At 40.0% G+C, this 26,388-nt stretch overlaps 1 protein-coding gene across 3 annotated transcripts in view; it reads left to right on the top strand.

Annotated features, from left to right (window-relative positions):
* The window catches only part of LOC149451183 (serine/threonine-protein kinase BRSK2-like), a 425,864-nt gene that overhangs the window by 310,957 nt on the left and 88,519 nt on the right, over positions 1-26,388 (top strand). For all 3 annotated transcript variants that reach the window (XM_089691016.1, XM_089691015.1, XM_089691017.1), the window contains 4 exons: positions 1,657-1,690; positions 15,335-15,403; positions 18,342-18,488; positions 25,316-25,347. In XM_089691016.1, coding sequence (XP_089547142.1) covers positions 1,657-1,690; positions 15,335-15,403; positions 18,342-18,488; positions 25,316-25,347 — 282 coding nt within the window. The remainder of the gene's footprint in view (positions 1-1,656; positions 1,691-15,334; positions 15,404-18,341; positions 18,489-25,315; positions 25,348-26,388) is intronic.

The raw sequence follows: 26,388 nt of genomic DNA, 5'->3' as shown, positions 1-26,388 counted from the left end.
ATTTATGACCAAGAACAGAGGGATACATACATGAACTGGGTCACTAACTTATACCAGGAGGACTGTTAGTTCCCAAATATGTCCTGTTGTAGCCAAAGTTGGGGCACCCCTGTTTTTTCTTTTCTAGCTCAGTCAATAAACTCTGCAAGACAATCTTTTTAGGCTGGAAAAATGTGATAAAATGTGATATTGCAACATACAATTTACTTTAAGGTGCCATTTATTTTTAATGATAATCCAAAGTACATTGCCAGAACACCACAATGTAAAGATGGGAACTATTTGTGCATTGTGGTTTGTTTTGTTGAAAAAAAAAAATATGTCTGATTTTGTTGTGCATACAGTAGTTGTACATTGGCAGCCTTCTTAAATGTATGGGCTGGTTAATGAGCAAAATAAGGCACTGCAATGTACTGAACAATGTGCAATGGGAGGAAAAGGAGTGTGCATACAATGTGCAGTAACTGCATTTACAATGCTTCAACCTTCAGAGACACCTGCTCTAGGACACCAGTCAAATCGGCAAACCCTCTAATTTTGTAGAGATTTTTCTCAATTCCTGTTCTATCCCTAGGGCAGGGAGTGAAAGGAAATCTCCCCAAAGGGACACACAAAGCAAAAAACAAACTGACAGGGGTTCTAACCAATCTCAACATTAGCCAAAACTAATAAAAAAGGGTTTTGGCTATAAATACACATTAAAGATTACTTTATGTACTTATATGTTATTTATAGCAGGTAATTTTAATTTCCTGGTTTCATGGGAACTTAAAATTTTTCTGCATAAGGTTTTTGAAAGTCTTCCAGGGTTTGTTGTGCATTTTAATGAACAGGATAACTGGATAGGTGAACTGAAATGAAGGGTGTTTTGGGTAGAGTAGTGAGGGGTTAGTTGGGTTTTATTGCTGTCTGGGTCCCCATTGGGAAAATTCCAAAGCTTTCCTGTGCCAGTATCAGTAGTAATTGAGCAAAACTCATTATTGGAGAACCAGGCAACAATAAAAACGTTATATTTGTTCTAACCCCCTTCCCAGTTTACTCAAAATCCCAAAATCTGTGCCGGATTTCCACTTTAATTTGATGAGTCAAAACATTGCTGTATTATCCTTTAAAATGACAGTTGTGAATACCAGTATTTGTAAGGAGAGCATCCAGTCCATTTTTTAAATCTCATTATTGATTTTTCAATTAGTATCTTGGGTGTTATACCATTTCCACAGCTTAACCACTCAATATGAGGTCTAAAGAATGGAGTTGGCTTTAGCAACAATAAAAAAAAGAAAATGGATTCTGATTGTTTGCTAGAGGCAACACCTCTCTTTTTTTACCCTGAGTTTAAGCATGCACTGTGTGAGTACCCTGTGTTTTGTTCTATATGTCTTCATGCCATTTACCTCAGACCTCCAATACTGTATATGCTTCAAACTTGTCAGAGGCAAATGTCATACATGTCACCTCCATGAATTTGTTGCATCAGACATGCTTACTGATGCTACAAGCCATGCATGTCTACATGACTGGAAAATCCTGACATACATTAGGGATAACAGAGCTACTAAACAAGTTCTTCACTTTATCCTGCTGTTAACACCCCTCTTCTTTCTCTGTCTTTCCCTTTCCTGTTGTTTTTTTCATGCCTTACTTCCCTGTGACCAGGTCTCCTCACTATGCATGCCCTGAGGTGATCAAGGTAAGTGTAACTGACTTCTGCTATCCTGCAATATTCCGCTTTCCTCTCATTTCCTTGTTAAATGCAGTGGAGTAAAGGCAGCACTGACTTGGGAAGCACCATTACTGGGCCAATGTCTTTGGGATGACCAGCTCTGATGCTGATTTAAGTATAATTGTCACTTGTTGCCCCACTGAAAGCATCCTCATGGTGCACTTACCGACTAGAAGAGGGTTTGTGTTCACAAATTAGTTATACTGCATTAGGCATTTGTGTTTATGATAAATGAGGGCCATTTTATGGTGGGGGCTGTGTGTGCAACAATTAACCTTACCCATATCAGCCATGACTGTTTTTTCCCTGAACCTGACCTGCTACCTCTCCATGTCACCTGAGAAAAGAGGTCTAACCTTATCATACAATGTTAAATGTTACAATACAATGTTATTAACAATAAAAAGATTTTAAGGGACCCTAGGTCACATGGGGCTTAATTCACAAAGTTATGACACATGGTATTAACTGTAATGATCCTTATATTTAGCCATGTGACAGTTAGCTGTAGCTCTCATTGGTTGTCGCTACTGAAAATAACTTTCATTAAGGCAAAAACCAGTCATTACATCTTAAAGAATTGAGCTTGTTTTGTGTTGGGACACAAAAAAGTATAGGTACAACCTTGGTTAAAAGGTAAAAAGTACATTTTGTACATTTATTTATTATTTATTACAGGTACTTATATAGTGTAGTCAATTTACATAGCGCTTTAAATATTTATTACACATTCACATCAGTCTCTGCCCTCAAGGAGTGTACAATCTAAGGTCCCTAACTCATATTCATATACTAGGGCCAAATTTAGATAGGAGCCAATTAACCTACCAGCATGTCTTTGGAGTGTGGGAGGAAACCGGAGGAAATAGTTTCTATTACCTATTTTGCTTCCACCTGCCTATACAGTCATATACAATAAATCTTTAAGATGTATTGCATCTAGAACAGAGAAAGATTGACATTATATTTGTTGTAATGGTGTGTGTGTGTGTGGTTAGCTGGACTTGATCTTGCAGTGTTCATGTAGACACATTCCTTGTCTTTGACATTTTGCATGCAATGAGAAACATTTGAGCATTACATGGAAACTTTTATGGCCCTAAGGGAAAAAAATAAGCATCAAGTAACGTTAAAAAACAAGCAGAATTATACTTTCTAGTTCAAATCATTATATCTAAAAGTAATCTTGCACTGAGCGGAATACAGTTCTACCAATGGTAACCTTTTTCAGAACATACAGCAAGTGAAGTGAAAACACCTGACCTGCATATTATTTCCAGATCAGTAACTTAAAAAGTCCTAAAACTGCCAGATTGGAAAAATTACCATTTTTAGAAGGAAAGGTCAGCAATGGCAGACTACAGCCTGCTGCTTGTACTGGTTTCCTTTAATACAAGGCTTATATTAAACAGGATAATGTAAGAATGAATAAGGACAGCTAAGCAACAAGCCATCATCATATTAGGAATGAGCAAATCTGCTCAGTTCCATTTGCTAAATCCTGTTTCAAATTTGTAGAAATTCGAGACAAATTCCACTGAAGTCTATAGGGGTGAATGTTTTTGGTAAATTCTGGGTATTTTTAGTACTAATAGGCAAGCTATTGTAAAAAAAAAGGCATAGCATGCTTTGCACAGTTATGGGAGACATGTAATAATGCCAAAAAAACCCTTTAAAAATATCGTACAGCAGGGAGAGGCTCCTTTTCACATGGTTTCAAAGGTGACATGGAAAAAAAACTAAAGCCTCTTTCATTACAGATTTGGGGGATGCTTTAAAGCTGGAAGTGGTCATAGACTGCCTCAGCTTGTTCTTTGGTTGTACATATTTGAATGTGGAGTTTATTTTTCATGTTAACATTTAGTTTGGCTTACATACAGCAGCAGCACACCAATCTGGTTCATTTTGGTTAAAAATAGGTTGTTTTTAGAAGGCCACACAAGACTTTCAGATAGGAATTGTACAGTAGTTTGCTAGCTGTCTCTCTTTGCTCATGCAAAAGTGTCATTGTCTTTTGCCAATTTCTGTGAAATCGGCATTAAGAAATAAGAGGCTGCAGCTGATACAGCAGTGTAAAATTGGCCACTGGCCACAGGACAATCTTAATAAAAAATGCCCAAATTATAGAGAGACGGTGCATAAGTAGGCTTTTTTTCATTCCAGAAAAAAAAAGACTAGAGAGGAAAAGGCTCCATGTACACTGGGCGTTTTGATAATGCTGGTAACATTAGCTGTGTAAAGTCACGTTAAAAATTTGAGTTTTTGAGCTTTTTTTAGTGTTCTTGTATTAGCATTTAGCAGCGTTTTGCCGCGATTAGCGACGTTTTTGGTTTTTAGCATTTTTTTTAACCAAAAAAATCCCATTTTTTGGGTAACAAAAAGTCCAAAAATGCGTTTTGTCGCGTTTTTCAGCATTAGTGCATTTTTACAGCTAAAAAACTCCTCTTGAAACCCACTAATCCTGGGTTTTTCTTTCCAGCCAAAAAATGTTGATTACAGTCTATGTGTGCATGGACACATAGCTGAACATGCTGGGGGGTTTACTGGCTGTAGAAAATCCGTCAAAAGCCAAAAACAGCAGCTGTAAAAACATCAAGTGTGCATGAGAACTAAATCAGTGTAAAATTTGCCAGCTACAAGGCTAGGTCATTATGTATTAGAGACACATGGCACAAGCAAGTGTTTTAGCACAAGAATTAGCATGCCACATATAATAATGCCAAAATATGGCCAGCAACTGGGGAGTTTTAATCACAAAGAATAGGCCTAACCAGTCTTTGCCTAACTTTTAATCTTAATATTTTTCAATTGAGGTAAGGGAGTGTGGTGAATTCTTGCATTTAGTTGTTTTTTTTGTTTTTTTTTTCAAATAATGCAGCAGTGTTTTGTAAACAAAGGGTAGCTCTAAGAAAAAAATAATCGCAGTTTCCTATGGTTAGGACAGCAGCTAAAAGTAGCCTTTGCCCTCAAATCAATTAAAACTAAAATAAATAATAAAGGCCCCAATAATAAGAACAAAAAAGGCAGCCAGGGGGGTGATTTCCCTAAGAATTAGCAATTAGAAGTAAATAACTGTTTCCTAACTGATGCCAATTTCATCATATTGTCAATTTTCCCTGTCCTATCCCTACAGTAGTCTTTTAATACACTGACACATTGCTGCTCTAAGCAGCCATGAGTTTACAGTGCCTGGTATTACATAACGTCCAATAAGTCGATGATAGAGTGCTGTGATCACAGTTGGCAAAATGAAGTGGGTAACTATATAACATCCAGCAACTTTCACTAATTGAGAGTCCTGTCCTGATTGAGATCCTATTGGTTCTCAACACAGTACTACCAGCCCAACATACAGCATATAATTTGTTCTTGTCTTCTCTGCTGAGTTCACTTTTATGTCTGTAAGTACATTGTTTTGGAATTGTTCTGAAAATATCCCATGACCTATCCCAGATTGCTTGCTACGTTTGGGAGGACACTGCATGAACAGTAACTCTCCTGCTGAGACAGTAGTGTTGAGCTGTGGAGAAAAAGGTCACTATTCACAGCGTGTCGTGGGTTGGAGCCCAGGGTGTGCTACAGTAATTTTTGTTTTCTCCTAAGGCAAGACTGATTGCCAGTAGCATTTTAAGACTGATTGACCAACCTCACAGTTGGTGGTGCCCAAGGAGCACCACAACTGTTTGATGCTCCATTTCTGTGATATCACAAATGGTCTTCCTCAGGAGAAGTCTCATATGAAATCCTGCAAAGACCTACTTAATAGTTTAAGAGTTAATTTTGGATCAGTGAGTCTTTTTCTATGGGGGAGTTAACATCTTCTCTGGTGCTGAGCACCAATTTGATATGGATACTTTATAAGCTCATCTGAGTTACCTATTGCTATTGTCACACAGAATTTGCACTTTGAATTGAATTGCTGCATTGAAAGAGTTGTACCCCTCTGGGAATTTTGTATGGAATTTTTTTTTTACCTAATGTTTATGCACTTTATATGTTGGACAATTTATAAACTCATATGTACCAGCAAGTTGAGAGTTTACTGGATCGATGGGTGTTTTTCTGCAACACACCTGCATATATAAGAGATGCTTTTTTAAAATTTTGCCCAGAAATACACTTTAAGCTGATTCCTTTCATGTACAGTATATCTAAAAAAACAAAAAAAAACATTGAAAAAGATAATAGCTACACTTTAAAATTTGTCCTCACAAGTCTGATAACATGACTCTGTGCTGTTTGATGACATCAGAGGTAGCAGCTGCATCTGAAGTTGGTAATTTAACCTTCACCATAGAAAGAAGAATTCAATTATAAATACTTCTTGAACAAGTAACAGGGTTTTTTTTTCAGTTACAGTTATAGCTCATCACTGGTCAGTGAGCCACAAGAAGTATACAGATGGCCAAACACATTTGGTGTCTGCTTCATTTTTTCCACACTGTAGTTGACCAAATGTAGCTGAACACTGGATTACACATGTTCCCATTTTGGCAGACATGATTAAGTCACACTGGAACCGGGCCATTGTAAATTGGGTCAGCCAGTAAATTCAGTCAACATATGTGTAAAGTTGGTGAGCCAAGCTAATAATGTAATTCAGTCATTCAATCCAGCACCTAAATTAAGGGTTTGACTGTATGATTACCTTGTGCCATGTATAGCAAGCTATAACAAGAAACACTATCGGACATATTCAATAAAGCAGAGCAGGTTGTAAGTGTTGTTAGGTAAAAGCATAACTTGCACACTGTAATCAGTGTTGCTGTGTTCTGCTAGTTAGGTCTGCTCAGTATGTTCAGCTGCAGCCAGGCTGATAGATCTCTCTGTATCCAGAAAGACGCTTCTGGATAATAGGTGTGGAGCTATGCAGATGGCAGCATGAATATTGATACAGCCCTAGCCTATCACCAGAGAGAGAGGCTCTGATGGCATGCTGGGTAACTGTATATATTCGGTGAGCACACTGAGATCTGAGGCTTTATTGTATAGGATTGTTCCAGCCTGGAGAGGGCATGCCGCCCTCCCAGGCAATGCTGCTGGATCTAGTACCATAGGCCTCAGGTAGGTAACCTGAGAGCCTGAATGCTGGGACCCGGGTTCCGCTAAACTTGACTGAGGGGCCATCTACTGAAGATCTGGTCTGGTATAATGGAGGAAGGCAACCAGCTGTTCTTGGGCCTTGTAAGTACAGACACCTCTAAAGGATCTTAGAGACTGTGTGCTACTTAAACCCCTCTGGAGCTAAGGAATCAGCTGTGGGTTTAGCTAAAGGGGACATCAGCTGGTGTTTCAAAGAGCTTTGTCCACGTATTCTCCTACCTAAAGGGACTCTGCTCTAGTTTGCTCTTATTACTACTACTGCCTTAAAACTTAAGTCTACTGTGTGTTTCAAGCACAGACATCATCATAGCTTTACCAGAAGAACCTAAAGTCCTCAGTTGTACATAGTTCTTGTTTTTGGAGTATCTCACCTAATTCCCTCAACCCTATCCAAGTTCTCCAAAAATAAAAACAACAAAAACAACAACCATAGGCTGGCCATTAAAGAAACGTGTGAATGAGCCTATGTGCTTGGTTGCTGGGCAAAACTTTAGGGGAAGACCTGGACAGTATTCCTGCAGCTTCTACGGAAGTAGCACTACACTTTCAAAAGAAGTAGATTTCAAAATAATCAGGAAAAAAGTTTATCTACAATCAGAATTTTTTGGGGGGCTGCTATGTTTTGGCCATGCTATCAATTAGCATGATGTTATGGAGGGGATGAACACAGACACAAAGCATTCAAGGTTGTAAGATACTGCATTGTGGATCTTCTAATTTTGCTGCTTTTCCAATGCAAAGATAAATGAAATACCTCTTAATATGCTGTATTTAGTCTGTATTTTAGCAGGCTTTTTTTTCTTGGCTTGATTAGTTCAGAGTTCTCTAGAGAACACCTACAATCTGGTACAGTGAACAATAGCTTTAGAGTCATATTTTTTTAAAATGTAAGCATCACAAAAATGTGTTTATTAAACTGACCAATGTGTTATTTGTAAGGCTGAATGATCTTGCCATCTTGGTTATAATTTGTTGAGCTTCCAGGGAGGATCAAGAAGAGGAGGCACAGTGTATTTGATGTGGCATGCAATGAGACACCATATGGTAGTAAAGTAGCACTGATATGACATGTGGTGACACACTGAGATAACAAACTGCTGAAGGCATGTGGTGTAGCTGTGCAGGTAATCAGTGCATATACTAGTCCTTCAGAAGACATTGTGTCCCAAATGCTGAACTGAACACACCAGAACAATGTAATTCCTAATTCATTCAGACCTTCAGCATTACAGACACTCTACTTTTGCACTAGTGCCAACATAGGCAAAGTGTTTACATAGTGGATTTACATGTCATCATGAATGTAGAAATCTGCTAAGTATTTTTTGATCCCGATTTGGCTACATAGTGCAGCCCCAATGACAATGGCACAATGACACTTTAGGTAAATAAAGAACTACTTTTATATTACATATAACACCCTCTTTTGGCAGTTTAAAAAAACAACAGAAGCTGCAAAAGTATGGAGCAGTCATTAAAAAAAAATTACATAGTTTACTGTGGCTATTGGCTTTAGGAACCTTATCTATGATTTACCTATCATAGTTTCAACCAATCATCTGCTGCAATTTATTTACGCGTCCCCCCCCCCCCTTATTTTTTCTGTAATAAGTGTGGTTCAGGCAAAGTGATCGTCAATGCTGCTATGAGTGTGGTGATAAGAAGGAGCATTAGAATTTGCAGGAACATGGCCTTATGTCCTCACTGTGCATGGTGGAGCTGGGCACAACTAAATGTGTTTGACAGTAAACAGTGTGAACAGTAGTATGGCTTTTTACTAACACCTTGCTACTGTGCATGAATGTCTGTGGATGGATTCTTTGGATGGTTGGCAATAATGGTCTGGACAGTGGACACAAGAGTTTTCAGGGTGTCAGATACTTAGCTGCAGATTAGTTGCCCCCCAATGGTGATGATAGCATGACAATGTTTATGGGTTGTAGTTTGTGATTCAAATGCATTTTTATTTTAAAATAATATTCCACATCATACCAGAGAACAGACTCCTAACATTATTCAGATTGATTTTGCATCTAACCATTGTTTAATGTCTATGATCAGCATAGACATGTAAGCCTGTAAAATCAGTATCAAAAGTACAATTAAAGCTGAATTTTTTAAAATACTTAAAAAAAATGCTGGGAGCTCCCAGTATAATCTAAAATTAAAAAAAAAATTCTCCAAATCCTTAAATACATTCAGTAGCTGGGATCCACAATAAAGTAGTCAAAATTGGGTCTTTTGTATCAAAATTCATGAAAGCTTTTTGGGGAACATAGATAGCGGTACTGCAAGCATCTGAGCCCCTGTTTTAATGATTTTTATTAAAAATCAAAAGAACTATTTATAAAGCAATAAACCCAGTGCTGAGACAAGGTCATCCATTGCCCAGGGCAAAGATGCCAAACTGCTCCCCCCCTCCTCCATGTGCACCCCCAGTCATCTGCAGCTGGAATCCCACTCCTAGCTGCCACCACACTTTTCACAGCACAGGTCCGGGTCAACTATTTGGGTCTCACATGGACCCTGACATGCGTTGAATCTTTCTGCCTCTGCTGGTCTCGTTGTGGTGATTATGAATAGCTTCTGACTGGTCAGGGGAAAAATGAAAGGCAGGGTATGCATGCAAAGAAATAACTAGAAATCACACAGCCCCCATAGCAAACATTTGAATGGGCTCTCTTCAATCAGCATAGGACCTGCACAGGATATAAAAACTCACCTGATTGTCACTGTTCAAAAAAAGGGGGAAAGGAAAAGGGGGAAAAAAAGATGCAAATGGACTTTAAAGGCACAGAAACTCTAAACACATATTAGTAAAATCATTGTACAATGTCCCCGCAGACAATGTCCCACAACCCACCATATTACATGGAACAGTAAAACCCTCCAACACCTGGGCCAGCCCATCAAAATCTTAGGGGATACTGAAAAGTAGGCCCAGCCTTTGGCTTGGGGCTCTGGACTGTTGGTGCATGGTGCATATTAATATTATATCTAAGTCATATTATATTATTGTATGACCCCTTTTTTGTGTTCACATGATGTCATTTGATATATTCAACATATGTATATCTTTTTTACATTTTACTACTAAGCCCCTGAAGAAGCGATTATTGTCGTGAAACATGTTGGGCCATTCTTCCAGTGGCTTAATATCTCTCACCCCCCCATAGGACCTTCCTGGTGGTTACTGTATGCTTTATCACTAGTTCTATTCCATGTAATATTGTGGGTTGTGGGAAATTGTCTGCGGGGACATTGTACAATGATTTCTTTCAAACTGAAAGATGTTTTTTCATGACTTATTGCCATAATAAAGTACAAATGATTTTACTAATATGTGTTTAGAGTTTCTGTACCTTTAAAGTCCATTTTTCATCTTTTTTTCCCCCTTTTTCATTCCCCCTTTTTTTGACTGGTATAACTTAGACGTGGCACTAGCATATTACCTTTTTGGGAGTGATCTGACACCCGGACACACTCCATTCTTCCCTTCTTTTTTGATTGACACTGTTGTTTGTTAACACGATAGCCGGCAGATGAAGTTTTCCAGTACTCACTCTGCAGAATGAGAAAGCGGCAGAGAAAGCTAGTAGTTAAAGAACTCCTCTGCCGGTTTCTGTGTTAACAACAACAGTGACAATTGAGTGAACTTCCAGATCCTGGAGGTCTGGTCAGATTCATGCAGAACGCAACGTCCTCCCCCCTTTTGCTTTTTGAATACACTGCACCCTGGGCAGCTGCCCCTCCTGCTCCCCTCCTCCCAGCCCTGAGTAAACCTGATATTCATCAAATATTCACTGCAGGTAAATCTATTTGGAGCTTGTGTTTTAAATGGCAGCAAATTATTCTCTACTAGGAAATGCTTGATTAAAGTCACATTTGCTGCTATATAAATATGCCACTTCCATTTCTGCTGATTTAGCACTGTATGCTCCAATGTACAGTTCCCTTATGGCATTGATCAACATAAAAAATCTATTTACATGCAATGGATAGTTCAGGTTTCCATATTCTTAAAAGATCAAGGTAGGTAATACAGAGGATTTGCAGATTTGATTGTGTAAATGTCCTTAGAATATTTAGCATTTCAGTAATGTAAAGTTGGGCTTTTGAAATAAATGTTGTTGGAGTATTTTTTCTCCAGAGTGAGCAAATAAGCTTTCACTTATTCCCTGCAGATTATTTATTTGCCTTCCTGTGCTACATTTAATTTTGAGCGATCATATTACCCATTATTATAACCATTAGTTTTGGAAACATAGTTGTATTTAAGGCTATTAAAAAGCCAGTTTCTATGGAATAATTCTTCTAGCAAACTTCTATTTTTTAATATATACTGTATTTTCAGTAATCATTGGCTACATTTAAAACAATGTAATTTTCTACACTGTAGCTAAAGATTCAAACAGGTTGAAAAGTAGGACTGATCACACTAGTTCAGTGGTCTCCAAACTGCGGCCCTTTGCTTGCCTCTATCTGGCCCTCGGGGTACTATTCCTCCCACTGATACCAACAAGGAGGCACCATTTCTTCCACTGGCACCAACTATGGGGCATTTTTCCTTCCACTGACACCAACGATGGGGCACAATTCCTCCCACTGATATAAACAATTAGGTACTATTCCTCCAACTGATACCAAGGATGGGGCACTATTCCTTCCTCTTATACCAATGATGGGGCACTATTCATCCCACTGACACCAATGATGGGGCACTATTCTTCCCACTGACACCAATGATAGGGCACTATTCCTCCCACTGACACCAATGATGGGACACTATTCTTCCCACTGACACCAATGATGGGACACTATTGCTCCCACCGACACCAATGATGGGACACTATTGCTCCCACCGACACCAATGATGGGACACTATTCCTCCCACTGACACCAATGATGGGACACTATTCCTCTCACTGTCACCAATGATGGAGCACTATTCCTCCCACTGACACCAATGATAGGGCACTATTCCTCCCACTGACACCAATGATGGGACACTATTCCTCCCACTGACACCAATGATGGGACACTATTCCTCCCACCGACACCAATGATGGGACACTATTCCTCTCACTGTCACCAATGATGGAGCACTATTCCTCCCACTAATACCAATGATGGGGCAATATTCCTCCTACTAAAACCAATGATGGGGCACTGTTCCTCCAACTAATACCAATGACTGGACACTATTCCTCCTTCCACTGACCAAAAGCACTATGTCATTTTTTTTACTCTTACTGACGCTGGGACATTATCTACTTCCATCTGACCACTCCGGCCCTCCTAAAGTCTGAAGGACAGTAAACCAGCCCTTTGTTTAGAAAGTTTGGATACCCTTGCAATAGTTAATGAAACAGGAAATAAAGGGCAGAAGGGATGTGGCAGATATACTATGTATCCTGTTTCCTGCTTGGTAATTTGTAATAAGTGGGAAAACATACAAAGAGTCTGGTCAAGGTCAAGAGTATGTGAAGATGCAGAGCTGAGGCTCCCCAGAGATGTAACTTGAGAAAACCAAAAACTCAGTAATAAGGGTAAATCAGCCAAATTGAATAAGGAACAATAAAAAACCAACCATTTCCCATTTACCTTTATGTGGAAATTAAAAAATGGGTATTTAAAGTGTTACTAAACCCACAACAGTAAAATCAGCCTGCACATGCAGTAAAGCATGCTTGTTATACTCACTGTGGAACCTAAGGGGTTAATCCTTTGCATTGTGTAAAACCACTGTTTGATCCTGATGTCTCTGATCCTCCCCTTTTTCCACCTCTTATCTCCTGATACGACATATCGTGTTGAGACACTCTGCACATGCTCATTTTGGTGTGCATTACTAGAGAGGTTTTTTTTTTCTTGGGAGAGTGCATGTGATCAGCACAGGGCCAATCAGCACTCTCCAGACAGAGGTCAGAGGTTCTACATCTTCCTAGAGCAAAATGAAAACTCCTACAAGCTTTAACATGTGCTCTGTTGGACACTAATAGAAGTCTCAAGACTGCTCTAACTGCTGATGAGAAAAGGTATTTAGCAGTTTATATTTCCTAAAATAATTGCATTTCCATGTTGTGTGTACTATGGGAGACCATATACAATGAATGCAGGGTCCTGGGTTTAGTAACACTTTAATTTTATTTAAAGAAAAAAAAACACAATCAGTCAATCCCATCTACCTCAGGTGGACAACCAATAAGCACATAGATTTATACAGAGATTCAGTATCATCATAGGGCAGGGGCTTCATTAAGGTCTCGATGTATGAAGATCTCATGTTGTATTTACACCTTTACACACACACATTTTGAGGATGTACTGTCCTCTTACTTAGGTAAAGGCCTGCCGTGGGCTACTGTTGTTTTTTTTCAATGCCTTGCCATAATGCAGCAGGCACTCAGCGACCCAGATAATACCTCCTTGGGCTGACTGGTCTCTGGAAATTGATTTAGGGGCAGACTTGATGAACCACTTGGTCTACTTTGATGAACCACTTTTTCTGCTGTCACTTGTAAGGTATAGATTATCCTCACTTACTGCTATTGTTCCTGATAAGATCTGTTGTTGGATCATCTAATGTATGCAGATAAATTTGAGTCAACGAAAAGCAATTAATAACTAGTTCTAGTTATTTAAAAGCTCTAATAGCCAGAGGCTGAGTAACTGCCCTGGTGTGATAGTCAGAGGGGTCAAATTGTGGTCTGGAGCTGAGAGGCTCTGCAGATCGGCTCTCTGAGATTTCCCCCTACACTGGAACTTTGGAGAAAGTTCTAGAAGCAGTGGGTGGAGGTAAGCAGTGGCTGATCTGCATTTTTGAGGGATCCTGGCCAAATCCAAACAGGAGGCATGACATGGGGCCAGGACAGCCCTTAAAAGTGAAAAAGCCTGCTCAGCAGCAGAAGAGTTTGGGTGGAAGATGCAGAGGAAGTGAGAGGCTGGAGAGCAGGAGCCTGGGAGGGGGCCCAGATAGAGAGGGGCTCACCTCCAGGCAGAGGAGAAAGGAAAGCTCAGGACTTTACTGGCCCCCAGAGCAAAGACCACCTGTGCATCAGGGAAGGAGCAGCCCAGCTAGAAGGCCTGATAGCAGCCTCCGACCCACCAGCAGTACAGTAGAAAGACTGGGTGAGTAGACCTGCACCCCCTGGGCCAGTAAGGGGAAATGAGCACTCTAGTGGGAAACTGGATTAGCTTTCTTACCCAGAACACTGCAGTGGCAGGCACCAGATCCCCTGCCCAGGGATTCACCCAGAGCAGCTGGATAAAGGAGTATCTGGGGCTTGGGGTGGTACTACAGGAGATGCTGACTAGCTCTCCAAGAAAGAGTATTTGCTCTTTTTACTGTTAAGCAACTTGTACATAGTTCCAGGGAGGCTGTCCTCAGTTGCCAATTTTTTTGGGCATCCTATACACCCCTAAGCCCATCCAGATTCAATCCCCTAATAAAACTTCAAAACATGCTCAAGGTCTGGTTACTGTCTCCTGGATGCAAGCCTGAGTGAAGGAAACACGTGTTGCCTGGCTGTGCAGGACTATAGGCAGACCCAAACTTTAGCAACTCCTAAGGAGGTAGTGCTGCACATGCACTACTTTTGAAAACGCACCTCACCAAATCGCATGGTACTGAATTTGCAATCTGCATCCTTCAGGGCGTAGTTAACAATTTATTGGCATCCTCAGCAGATTATAAAGGCAGTGCGATTTGAACACGATGCAGGAACGCACATGGAACATGCATCTCACGCACCACATTCTGGTGTGACCTGGCCCTAAAAGAGCATTTTGGTGCGTGTGTGTGTGCAGGGGGGGAGGGGGTAATTTAGGATGACATTATGGTAGACTGCTGTAACTAAAACAATGTCACCTGATTATTAACATACAGTACAAAGTAGTTCCCATTTGCTGTATTGTGCACCTTGTACACGCAGTGCTGAAAATCTTCACATCTTAGATGTTATATGAGGTTTAGAGAATTTTACCAAGGAGTTTTGCAAGCAACATAGCACACATTTAAATGCTATGATGTCATTGGCCTATAGGCCATAGAACTGTATTCAGTAAATGGAAACGTCTCTAAAGTTAAAGTATAACTGCAGTATTAGTGTAGTAACATTTAATAACATGTAACATGTAGTAACATTTACTTTTTGTGGTGTCCATGTCCCTGTCCTAGCCACTTTCAAATCTTATATTTAACTGTCCACTATCCAGCAAGATCTCTGCTGTGTGGGGGTTTCTCATGGCATGCGCATTACTATAGCTTGCCTAGCAACCCTACAAAGAACAAAACATGATCCCCCGTTTACCTGAATGGAATTCTAATTTGTAGTTTGAAATTGTCGAATATAATTTTAATTTTGGAAAATTAGAATCAAATGGTATTTTGGCTTAGCAGCTCATTACTAATCCATATAGCACATACTGATCTGAGAGAACATCAAATTATGGTTGAAACACACAAAACAATAAAATGTTTTTTTTTTTTGTTGTTTTTTTTTGCAGGGTGAGAAGTATGACGGTCGTAGGGCTGATGTATGGAGCTGTGGAGTTATCCTATTTGCTCTTCTTGTGGTAAGTCTGTAGAAGACCTGTATCAAGCCATGTTAAATTCATGCAGAGAATTTACTTTCTTGCTATCTGCAATAAAGCAAAAAAGGTGTGAGCTGCAGTAATCTATAGCTAGAATTAGTGACAGCAATCCTATTCTAATTTTCCCAAATGCTTTGAACTAATAAAGTGAAATCTGATTGGTTGGATCACACTGATCATTCTTAGGACCCGTTCACACCAGAACGTGGTGCCGTAAAGGAATGTTACGTGTACATTTAATGCACCGCACGTGAATGTGCTGCCATTGCAAGACTTGTGCAGATGCCAATTAACTGTTAATTGCATCCCTAAGGCCAACAAATTGTATGGTACCACAAAACCATGCGGATTGTTGCAGTGCAATTTGAAAAAGTAATGATTGCGCTACTTTTTGCATGTTTCAGTGCATTTTGCAGATCGGCTGTCAACACCGGAATGCGAGGGATCATATGAGAACATGCGTGTGCGAACATACATGTTCCAATGTGAACCAGCCGTTAAAACTGATATATTATGTAACAGTTTATAGAGTACAAAAACAATCATATCAGTTGCTTCCCTACACTAATGTCTGTACAAAAGTCATGCAAGAATGAATTTTTTCCAGCCATCATCCATGCCCAGGGGTGGACTGACAACTCATGGGGCCCCCGGGCGATAGGGGATCATAGGGCCCCTGTGTCCTTGCCCAAACTCAAAAAAGCCTATGAAAAAGGTACCAGGGGCATCTCATGGGGCCCCCTACTGACCCTGGGCCCTCGGGCAGTTTTCAAATGGTCAGTCCGCCCCTGTCCATGTCCTAGTAGTATTGGGCACGCAGCATTTTTTGACTACAACAAAGTAATGCAAGACATCCTTTCATGCTAAAATCATTCATAAACACAAAAATAACATGCCTGTATTTATTCTATCCTTCCTTTTCATTCTGTTTTTATACACCCTCTATCACTCATTTTTTACATACTATTTAAGAGATAAGACCTTGTGATTCAAAAATGCAGCAAATAAATCTCTTTACAGTAAAGTAACACCACACTCAAATCTGTTTTACACCAATCATTCTAAAATATCAAGTATACTATGACCCTGTATTTTTTGTTTTTTATTTTTTTAACAGTTGCGTTTATTGAAATTGTACATAAGTAGAAAAAAAGCAAGGTACATAAGAACAGGCAAACTCATATAAGTAAGTTTGTATAGCGGAGGAGCCGCGTTGATTGCCGATTTCCAGCCCGAGAATGTCGGCGGAGCCAACTGGTTCCATTCCAACAAAATTTTCCTCCTAGCATAGTAAAAAGTATAGAAGGCAAACAATTGATTATGCTTTGATGTCTCCACCTGTTTTTTTTTTATACTCTTACCTTTGCTTTCAGGTTTCTTTATTGTTCTTTGCACTCTTCCATTCCTCTGCTGATATACTTCACTGCTACTAGAGTAAAGCGAGCAACTCTATTATTTCTGGTCACATGCTCCACTCTATGTATAGTACAATTCCTGATAGTGCTGAATCCATCTCCAGGTAGATGAGTAGTCCATTTCATGGGCGAGCAGGATAAAGTGGCTACATTCACATACACAAGGGGGGCATGAAGAATAAATGTAGCAATCCTAGAACAGGAGGTCTGAGAATACCAGAAAAAAGCTTGCATTTGATAGGTAAACCTAAGACAGAGAGATATAAAAGATGTATTCTACTTATATTTAAACATATTGCTTTTGTTTTATTTTATGAAAAATGTGAGCTTAGTGTCACTTTAAGGTATCGCTAGTTGAATATGAACATTGAACATGTAGTAATTGTATGATAAATGGTATGGAAATACTTTCTGCATCTGAAACCATATAAAATGATGACAAAATAAGGAAATAATTGTATTTTCATATATAATAAAAAAAATATTCATGTCATTCACTGTAGCCTTATCAGTTCACTTTGGGCTCTGAACTGTTGTAATAGGAGAAATGTTTAAAATAAAAATAGACTGTAAAATTCAAGTGTTTAACAGCAGTCCTATTGGTGTCAGGCTCCCATTCAGCTGCCCAGTTGAGGTATCATGCTTCAGCAATAGTGTTACAAGAAATATATTGCATAAATATAACTATTTTTTTAAATTAAGGCATACATATATTTATACTTATTCTTGGGAAGCTACAATAGTAATATTATCTTAAATTTCATTTTATACAAATAGTTACTGAATTTCTAAGAACAATATAATAATGGAGCTACTCTTAATGGGAATGAGTACAACATGATCAAAGGTCAGTCTTCGGCGTAATAATTCCATTTGTTTGGTGGCCTGTAATGCACAAATGCAGCCTGTAATCACTGCTAATGCTCTCCTACCCAGATTTACACAGGCAATGAATCCCTTGAACTCAGGTTCACCCCTGACCCCATTGTATGTTGAAGAAACCATCGGTGTCTGAATCATGGCACAGACATTTTGAGTTGAAATATATGATGCTGCCAGCAATTGTTCCAGGTGAAAATTTTAGATTGAGAATCTGTGCATCATCTAACCACCCCTGACCTTCTCTAGTGTTGCCTTTGGCATAATATTCATTGTCCTGTTGGAAAGTGAAACCTTATCTTGAGCCATTTTTAGGTGTAAGGCAGTTTAACTATTTTTGAGTGTGGAAAGAAACCCTTACAAACACAGGAGAAACATACAGTATGTACCCCATTGAAAATAACCCTGCTGGACGGTGAACCATGGAGGGCTCTGTAACTGGTGGTATAGTGCACATCATTGAGCTACCCATCACATTTGTATAATTTATGATTATAATGGAAAATGGGCGCAGTCTCTATCTACTGTAAACTTATACATACAGTGTAAAACTCTAAAGCCATGATTTATATTTATAATAAATTACTTTTTTTGTCCGTATGTTTATGAAATTTCTTGTCTTACAGGGAGCGTTGCCATTTGATGATGATAACTTGCGCCAGCTTTTAGAAAAAGTGAAGCGAGGTGTATTTCACATGCCACATTTTATCCCACCGGACTGTCAGAACCTGCTGCGAGGAATGATCGAAGTGGAACCAGAAAAAAGGCTTAGTGTTAGTAACTTATTATTTCCAACCATCCAATTATTTTAAAAGCAGTTCTGTTTTTTAACAGCACTATACAAGCTGTGAAATTAATGCTCCTCCATGTTCATTCTCCTTTCTGTATCCGTTGCCCATTTTGGTTGTCTCAGATTACGCAAATTCCTACCATGTGGTTCCAGAATCTAAAGCAAGAGCAATCTTTCATCAATTACTGTGTATATATATATATATATATATATATATATATATATATGAAAATTGGATTGCTGCACATAAAAAAACTTTTATTGTTGAAAAATCACCATACAAAAGAGTGATCCAAACAAATGGTCAAAAACATACTGTACATCACAGTGTTCAACAAACAGTTTCAGGCTATCATGTTAACACCCTTCTACAGATCAGAACACATATGTGTTCTGATCTGAAGAAGGATGTTAATATAATAGCCGGAAACTGTTTGTTGAACACTATGATGTATGGCTTTGTCCATTTTTTGGATCACCTTTTTGTATGGTGATTTTTCAACAATAAAAGTTTTTTATGTGCAGCAATCCAATTTTCTTTTTTCTATATGTGGCCTTTGGGAGGGTCTGATTGCTATGCACTGTGATTGATCATTGTTGTGCACTCCACCCATATTACTGCTATATATACTGTATATATATATATATTGTATATACAGTCAGGTCCATAAATATTGGGACATCGACACAATTCTAACATTTTTGGCTCTAAACACCACCACAATGGATTTGAAATGAAACGAACAAGATGTGCTTTAACTGCAGACTGTCAGCTTTAATTTGAGGGCATTTACATCCAAATCAGGTGAACGGTGTAGGAATTACAATAGTTTGCATATGTGCCTCCCACTTGTTGAAGCCAAAAGTACCAAAAGTAATGGGACAATTGGCTTCTCAGCTGTTCCATGGCCAGGTGTGTGTTATTCCCTCATTATCCCAATTACAATGAGCAGATAAAAGGTCCAGAGTTCATTTCAAGTGTGCTATTTGCATTAGGAATCTGTTGCTGTCAACTCTCAAGATGAGATCCAAACAGCTGTCACTATCAGTGAAGCAAGCCATCATTAGGCTGAAAAAACAAAACAAACCCATCAAAGAGAGAGCAAAAACATTAGGCGTGGCCAAAACAACTGTTTGGAACATTCTTAAAAAGAAGGAACGCACCGGTGAGCTCAGCAACACCAAAAGACCCGGAAGACCACGGAAAACAACTGTGGTGGATGACCGAAGAATTCTTTCCCTGGTGAAGAAAACACCCTTCACAACAGTTGGCCAGATCAAGAACACTCTCCAGGAGGTAGGTGTATGTGTGTCAAAGTCAACAATCAAGAGAAGACTTCACCAGAGTGAATACAGAGGGTTCACCACAGGATGTAAACCATTGGTGAGCCTCAAAAACAGGAAGGCCAGATTAGAGTTTGCCAAATGACATCTAAAAAAGCCTTCACAGTTCTGGAACAACATTCTATGGACAGATGAGACCAAGATCAACTTGTACCAGAGTGATGGGAAGAGAAGAGAATGGAGAAGGAAAGGAACTGCTCATGATCCTAAGCATACCACCTCATCAGTGAAGCATGGTGGTGGTAGTGTCATGGCGTGGGCATGTATGGCTGCCAATGGAACTGCTTCTCTTCTATTTATTGATGATGTGACTGCTGACAAAAGCAGCAGGATGAATTCTGAAGTGTTTCGGGAATATTATCTGCTCATATTCAGCCAAATGCTTCACAACTCATTGGACGCCGGTTCACAGTGCAGATGGACAATGACCCAAAGCTTACTGCAAAAGCAACCAAAGAGTTTTTAAGGGAAAGAAGTGGAATGTTCTGCAATGGCCAAGTCAATCACCTGACCTGAATCCGATTGAGCATGCATTTCACTTGCTGAAGACAAAACTGAAGGGAAAATGCCCCAAGAACAAGCAGGAACTGAAGACAGTTGCAGTAGAGGCCTGGCAGAGCATCACCAGGGATGAAACCCAGCGTCTGGTGATGTCTATGCGTTCCAGACTTCAGGCTGTAATTGACTGCAAAGGATTTGCAACCAAGTATTAAAAAGTGAAAGTTTGATTTATGATTATTATTCTGTCCCATTACTTTTGGTCCCTTAAGAAGTGGGAGGCACATATGCAAACTGTTGTAATTCCTACACCATTCACCTGATTTGGATGTAAATACCCTCAAATTAAAGCTGACAGTCTGCAGTTAAAGCACATCTTGTTTGTTGCATTTCAAATCTATTGTGGTGGTGTATAGAGCCAAAAATGTTAGAATTGTGTCGATGTCCCAATATTTATGGACCTGACTGTAGTATATATAATGCAATGCAATTCAAATCTGACAATCCAGAACTAGTATTGTAGTTTCTGCTACCTGCTAAAAAAACTTTCAATCGTGGATGTCAGGAGCTCAAGCTGAAACTAGCACACAGAACAATAACTCGTCCCCCCTACCTATCCTGACTAAAGCAGACCACTTCTGCTGTTCTCTCTCTGTATTAAATTTTTTTTGTAAAAACAAAAATTGTATTGACATATCTAAAATATTAGTTTAAAAACCCATATGCCTACATTTCCAGTGAAACTGACCCCAAAACACCATAGTTTACCTTTAACTCTAGCTCCCTAAACCAATCCTGAACCCTTCCAATCTTTGTAATCTAGCGGAAACCTTAAAAAACTCTGGAATAATATATTGATATCAGTATTCAGTGCCACAAAACACTTTTTGATTGGTGTTCAAGGGCTAAAAACACTACAGTGCTGCAGAACATATAGAATATGGGGCTCACATTGGCATCAGGAGGAGAATAATGCCCCTTGTATTGATGTCAATGACAAAATATTGCCCCTCGCATTGGCATCAGTTAGAGTAGCATGCCCCTAGTAGTCATTAAAAGTAATGTATGTGCCTTACACTGGTGCTAGTGAGTGCCACCAACAACAATGTAAATTGGGCATTCCCTATTCCAACTGAAGCCAATGTACCATATTTTTTGCTCCATAAGATGCACTTTCCCCCCCAAAAAAAGGGGGGAAATTTCTGTGCGTCTTATGGAGCGAATATTGACCAGGCCTCCCCCCATCACCGTGTTAGAATACCGGGCCTGCTACTCGGCTTTTCTGTGGCAGAAGAGAGGAAGAGTCCGAGTCAGCTGTGAAGCAGCACCAGGCAGGGTCCAAAGCAGCTGCCCCTTAAACCCGCACCACCCTTAGAAGATTGGGGCCCCGATCACTGCACTGCAGAGCCAACAGGGTACACTGAAGACATCGTTGTATCCCCAGCCAGCAGGGAGGGGGCGGAGCCAGGTCCCGGAGCTCCACTGACCCTTCCCCATGCAAATTGTGTGCTCAGGAGGGAACTGCTAGTAGAAGCTGAGATCAGTCTCTGGTCATCTCTTGAACTATGTCCGCAGTCTCTGGTCATCTCCTGTACTATGTCCGCAGTCTCTGGTCATCTTCTGTACTATGTCTGCAGTCTCTGCTCATCTCCTGTAATATGTCCGCAATCTCTGGTCATCTCCTGTACTATGTCTGCAGTCTCTGCTCATCTCCTGTACTATGTCTGCAGTTCATTGGTTCAGAATATGTTTTTTCTTGTTTTCCTTCTCTAAAATCTAGGTGCATCTTATGGAGTGAAAAATACAGTAAATTGCTCCCATTAACACCAGAATAAGGTGTACACTACTAAGGGCCTGCCTACACTTTTATTACCCTCCTAAAAAGCATTCCACTGTAGTTTGCTTCTCAGATGGCAGTTGGCAGCAGCTTGGAGGCGATATGTTGCCTCCTGGACATCTGTTTTAACTCTTGAAAGCCTGCAGCACCACACCATAATGTGTGCATTACACTTCGTTCACTACAGTCAGTGACGGTACTGCCATTTGAACACAATATGTGTTATTATTTTTGCAAGAACTTCAAAACAAAGCATACTGTATATGGCATGTGTACCACCCCCTACGGCTGCCATGCTAGGTTAAGGTAGACAGTTGGGGTGGGCAGTAAAACTGCAGCTGTCAGAAATCCGGATATGACCAGAGATGTGTGGACTGAAACAGAGAACATCAGGCTTCAGGAGTGATGTGGATAATATAATTTATTGTGAGTTACACCATTATACAAAACACACAGTGCAAACAAAAACCAAACCTTCACCCAATATATATATGTGAGGAAATAAAAGCGTAGTCAGGGCTGAAGAGGTAGAATAGTCAGGCAGGCCATGTCAGGATCATTTGGGCATATCAGGTACAGAGGAGTAGGCAAATGGATAGTCAAAGGTAGAACTGGGTCAGTGCAGGCAGAGTTCAGTCATAGTCAGAATCAAGCAGGTAGCTCACAGGAGACAGGATACAGATTCAGGACAACAAAGGCTCATGGGCAACAACACCAAGGCACTAATTGCAGGCCTGGTTACTGTTTAAGTACACCTCCTGTAATCAGCCTCAGGTGATGGCTTGATTGCAGGAAGTGAGATCCTGGCTGCTTAAAGGCACCTGCTGGTAAGTCCCAGTACTGCAGCCCATAGAACAGGTGAGCCACAGCACCACCAGCAGTGAGCCCCTTCCTGACAGCAGCTTAACCACATATTTTTACTACTCCCCAGCAACAAGTGCAGACGAGGTCTAGGGGTGCCAGTGGGAATATAATGCCTTACATTTTAGAGCCAAAATAATGTCCCAGCATTGCTATTTGTTTATTTATTGCAGGTACTTATATACAGCCATCAATTTACTTAGCACTTTACATATTTATTATACATCCATGTCAGTCCCTGCCCTTGAGGAGTTTACCACCAGACAGTGCTGGCAAAGAAAGAGGCTGGGATTAAGAAGAAGTTGTGGTGGCAGTAATGGGGGAGGTTTTGATGCCACCTGCTGTTGCCCTAATCTGCCACCAGAGTGCAGGTTTTCAATTTATGAAAGCTGCAAACTGCACAGGGATGGGCAGGGTTCTCCCTGTCTTCAAATAATAGAGTTGGAACTTGTTGTTTGGTATAAACACTCAGCCTTGCATTATCCAAAGGCAGGGGGAGTCTTGCATGTTTCCTTGTTCCAAGAGGTACCAGGTATTCTTTGGTTTTCCAGCAGTAGAAATATTTTGTGATTGGCATAAAATAAAAGTATTTGTTAAAGGAATCCTGGAAAGACAGAAATATTGAAACTGTCACTGATGACCTATTTTTAAAGGTACAAGTTCCACATCTGTTATGCTCATCCTTGCTTCACTACCAAGTGTGTCAATGACCCAGAACAAGTATCAGTGAATATTTTGTCAGTGAAGTCCTGATATAAAAGCTTGTTCTGGGTCAGAGACTTATCCAGTAGTGAAACAAGAGTAAATATGACAGCCCTGGAATTTGAACCCATAGAAAAAGGTTAGTAGTGGTTCCTCCAACATTTATGTTCTCAGCAACTGTGTTTAAAGTGTTACTAAACCCACAACAGTAAAATCAGTCTGTATATGCAGTAAAGCATGCTTGTTATACTCACTGTGGAACCTAAGGGGTTAATCCTCTGCATTGTGTAAAAAGAATGTTTTATCCCATCTTCTCTTTTCCTCCCCTTCTTCCACAGTCCCCAATCCATTTGCTGATAGAACAGAGCCTTGGGGGCAAGTTGCATATGCTCACTTTGCTGTGTATTGCTAGAGAGTTTTCTTTCCCCTAGGAGAGTGCATGCGTTCAGCACAGGGCCAATCAGAACTGTCCAGACAGAGGTCAGGGTTCCTGCAGTCTCATAGGGCAGTGAGAGGAGAAAAAACTCCACCTACAAGCTTTAACCAGTGCTCTGCTGGACACTGATATAAGTTACAACACTGCTCTAGCTGCTCATAAGAAAATATATTTAGCAATTTATATTTACGAGAATAACTGCATTTCCATGTTCTGTGTACTGTGGGAGACCAGATATAGTGAATGCAGGTTCCTGGGTTTAGTAACACTTTAAAGTGTTACTAAACCCACAACAGTAAAATCAGTCTTTATATGCAGTAAAGCATGCTTGTTATACTCACTGTGAAACCTAAGTGGTTAATCCTCTGCATTGTGAAAAAAGGCTATTTGATCTTGACTTCTCTGCCTCTCCTTTTGTACAAATGTCCATGCTGATAAGACAGACTGAACCCGTAGCCCTTCTGCACATACTCAGTTTGGTGTGTATTGCTAGAGAGGTTTTTTTTTTTTTTATATCCTGGGAGAGTGCATATGATCAGCACAGGGCCAATCAGCACTGTACAGATAGATCAGGGGTCTGCATCCCCCTAGAGCAAAAGAAAACTCCTCCTACAAACAAACTTTAACCAGTTCCCTGCTGAAGTCACTATCTACTAAATTAATTGCACTTCCATGTTGTGTGTACTGTTGGAGACCAGATATAGTGAATGAAGGGTCATTGGTTTAGTAACACTTTAAATACAAATGTGACTAACCATGTTTAAGGCCTATAGAGCTGGTGCACAGTCTAGACTAAGTATACACACATTATAAAGGTAGCCACTTTAATATTATATATCCCAAGGAAGCCATTGCTATGGGGGCTCCCTGTGACCAAATGCCTCAGCTCTAGTTGAACATGAATACTCCCCCTTAGCTTAGATTGCAAAATCTTTAACAGAAGGACTCTAGAGTAGCGGCATCTTTGGAACGAGAGGAACGTTCAACCTGATTTATTGCCAAGCACATGTATACCAGGGTGGCAAGATCAGGATGGGTTGAGTTGTCAGACAAAATAATGTCCTCATTAAATCTTGTTTTTTTCCTTGTAACATAACAATAAAATCTTAACAAGTTAATTTTTGTCTTGCAGCTAGAACAGATCCAGAAGCATTCGTGGTATTTGTAAGTAGCAAAGTTATCATTTTTAAAGCCATTCGTTATGTTATATACTTGCTATAGACAGATCTATAGTGTGGCCAAAAGTCCTGATATTCAGTAGTTTCCACATGAGCAGAGAGCATCTTACTGAGAGTCATGAATGACTATCACTGGCCTCTAACATTCATATACAGTATTAGAAATGTGTCCAATGTTCTGGGAGAACTGTTATGTTTGATTTGGTCTGTCCTTTACACTTTCAGAAAATCAATTTGCATGTATACTCATTTACTTTACATCCTCAAATATATTTGGAGAAAAGGCTTGAAACTAAATAATATTTTCCCAAAAAAATTGATCCATCAATACGCACATGTAAGGGAGGATGCCAGGCTGGGGTACCAAGATGACATCTGTGCAGAACAGCATGCATCCAGGGGTGATCATCTGTCCGTAACTGCAGGTAATCACACCATGTACAATTACATGTAAACACCTGTGGACAGTGGCAGCCAATTTCAGCCTGTCATTGCCTTGTACAGGCTGAGCAGATGTAATTGCTCCCTACTGCATGTGAGTTTAAAATGTTCGGACTCTTGTAACAGCCAATCAGATTTAAACCTGCAGTGGCAAAATAACAGTTGAAGTATGAATCTGATTGGGTCTTATGGAGTTATCCAGACTTGCAGAGATAGGCCTTTCCTATGACACCACCCAGTTCTCCAGTTCACCACACGTCACACTGACTGTACAATTTCCTTTAGATCAGGGGTGTCAAACTAGTGGCCCTCCAGCTGTTGCAAAACTACAAGTCCCATCATGCTTCTGCCTTTGGGAGCCATGCTTGTAACTGTCAATCTTGCAATGCCTTATGGAACTTGTAGTTTCGAACAGCTGGAGGGCCGCCAGTTTCACACCCATTCTTTAGATCCACCAACAAGGGCCTACCTAACAGGATGCATATGAACTGGATAGGTATTTGATAGATCATCATATAACATAGTTTTTGTAAATCCAAAGACGATTGTATAAACATTTTAGTCAGATTGCAATGTGTATGGTGAG

The sequence above is a fragment of the Staurois parvus genome, unplaced genomic scaffold, assembly GCF_062004578.1.
Source record: "Staurois parvus isolate SC_StPar_1 unplaced genomic scaffold, SC_StPar_1.0 ptg000548l, whole genome shotgun sequence".
Classification (NCBI taxonomy): Eukaryota; Metazoa; Chordata; class Amphibia; order Anura; family Ranidae; genus Staurois; species Staurois parvus.
This window is presented reverse-complemented; position numbering and strand designations above follow the sequence as displayed.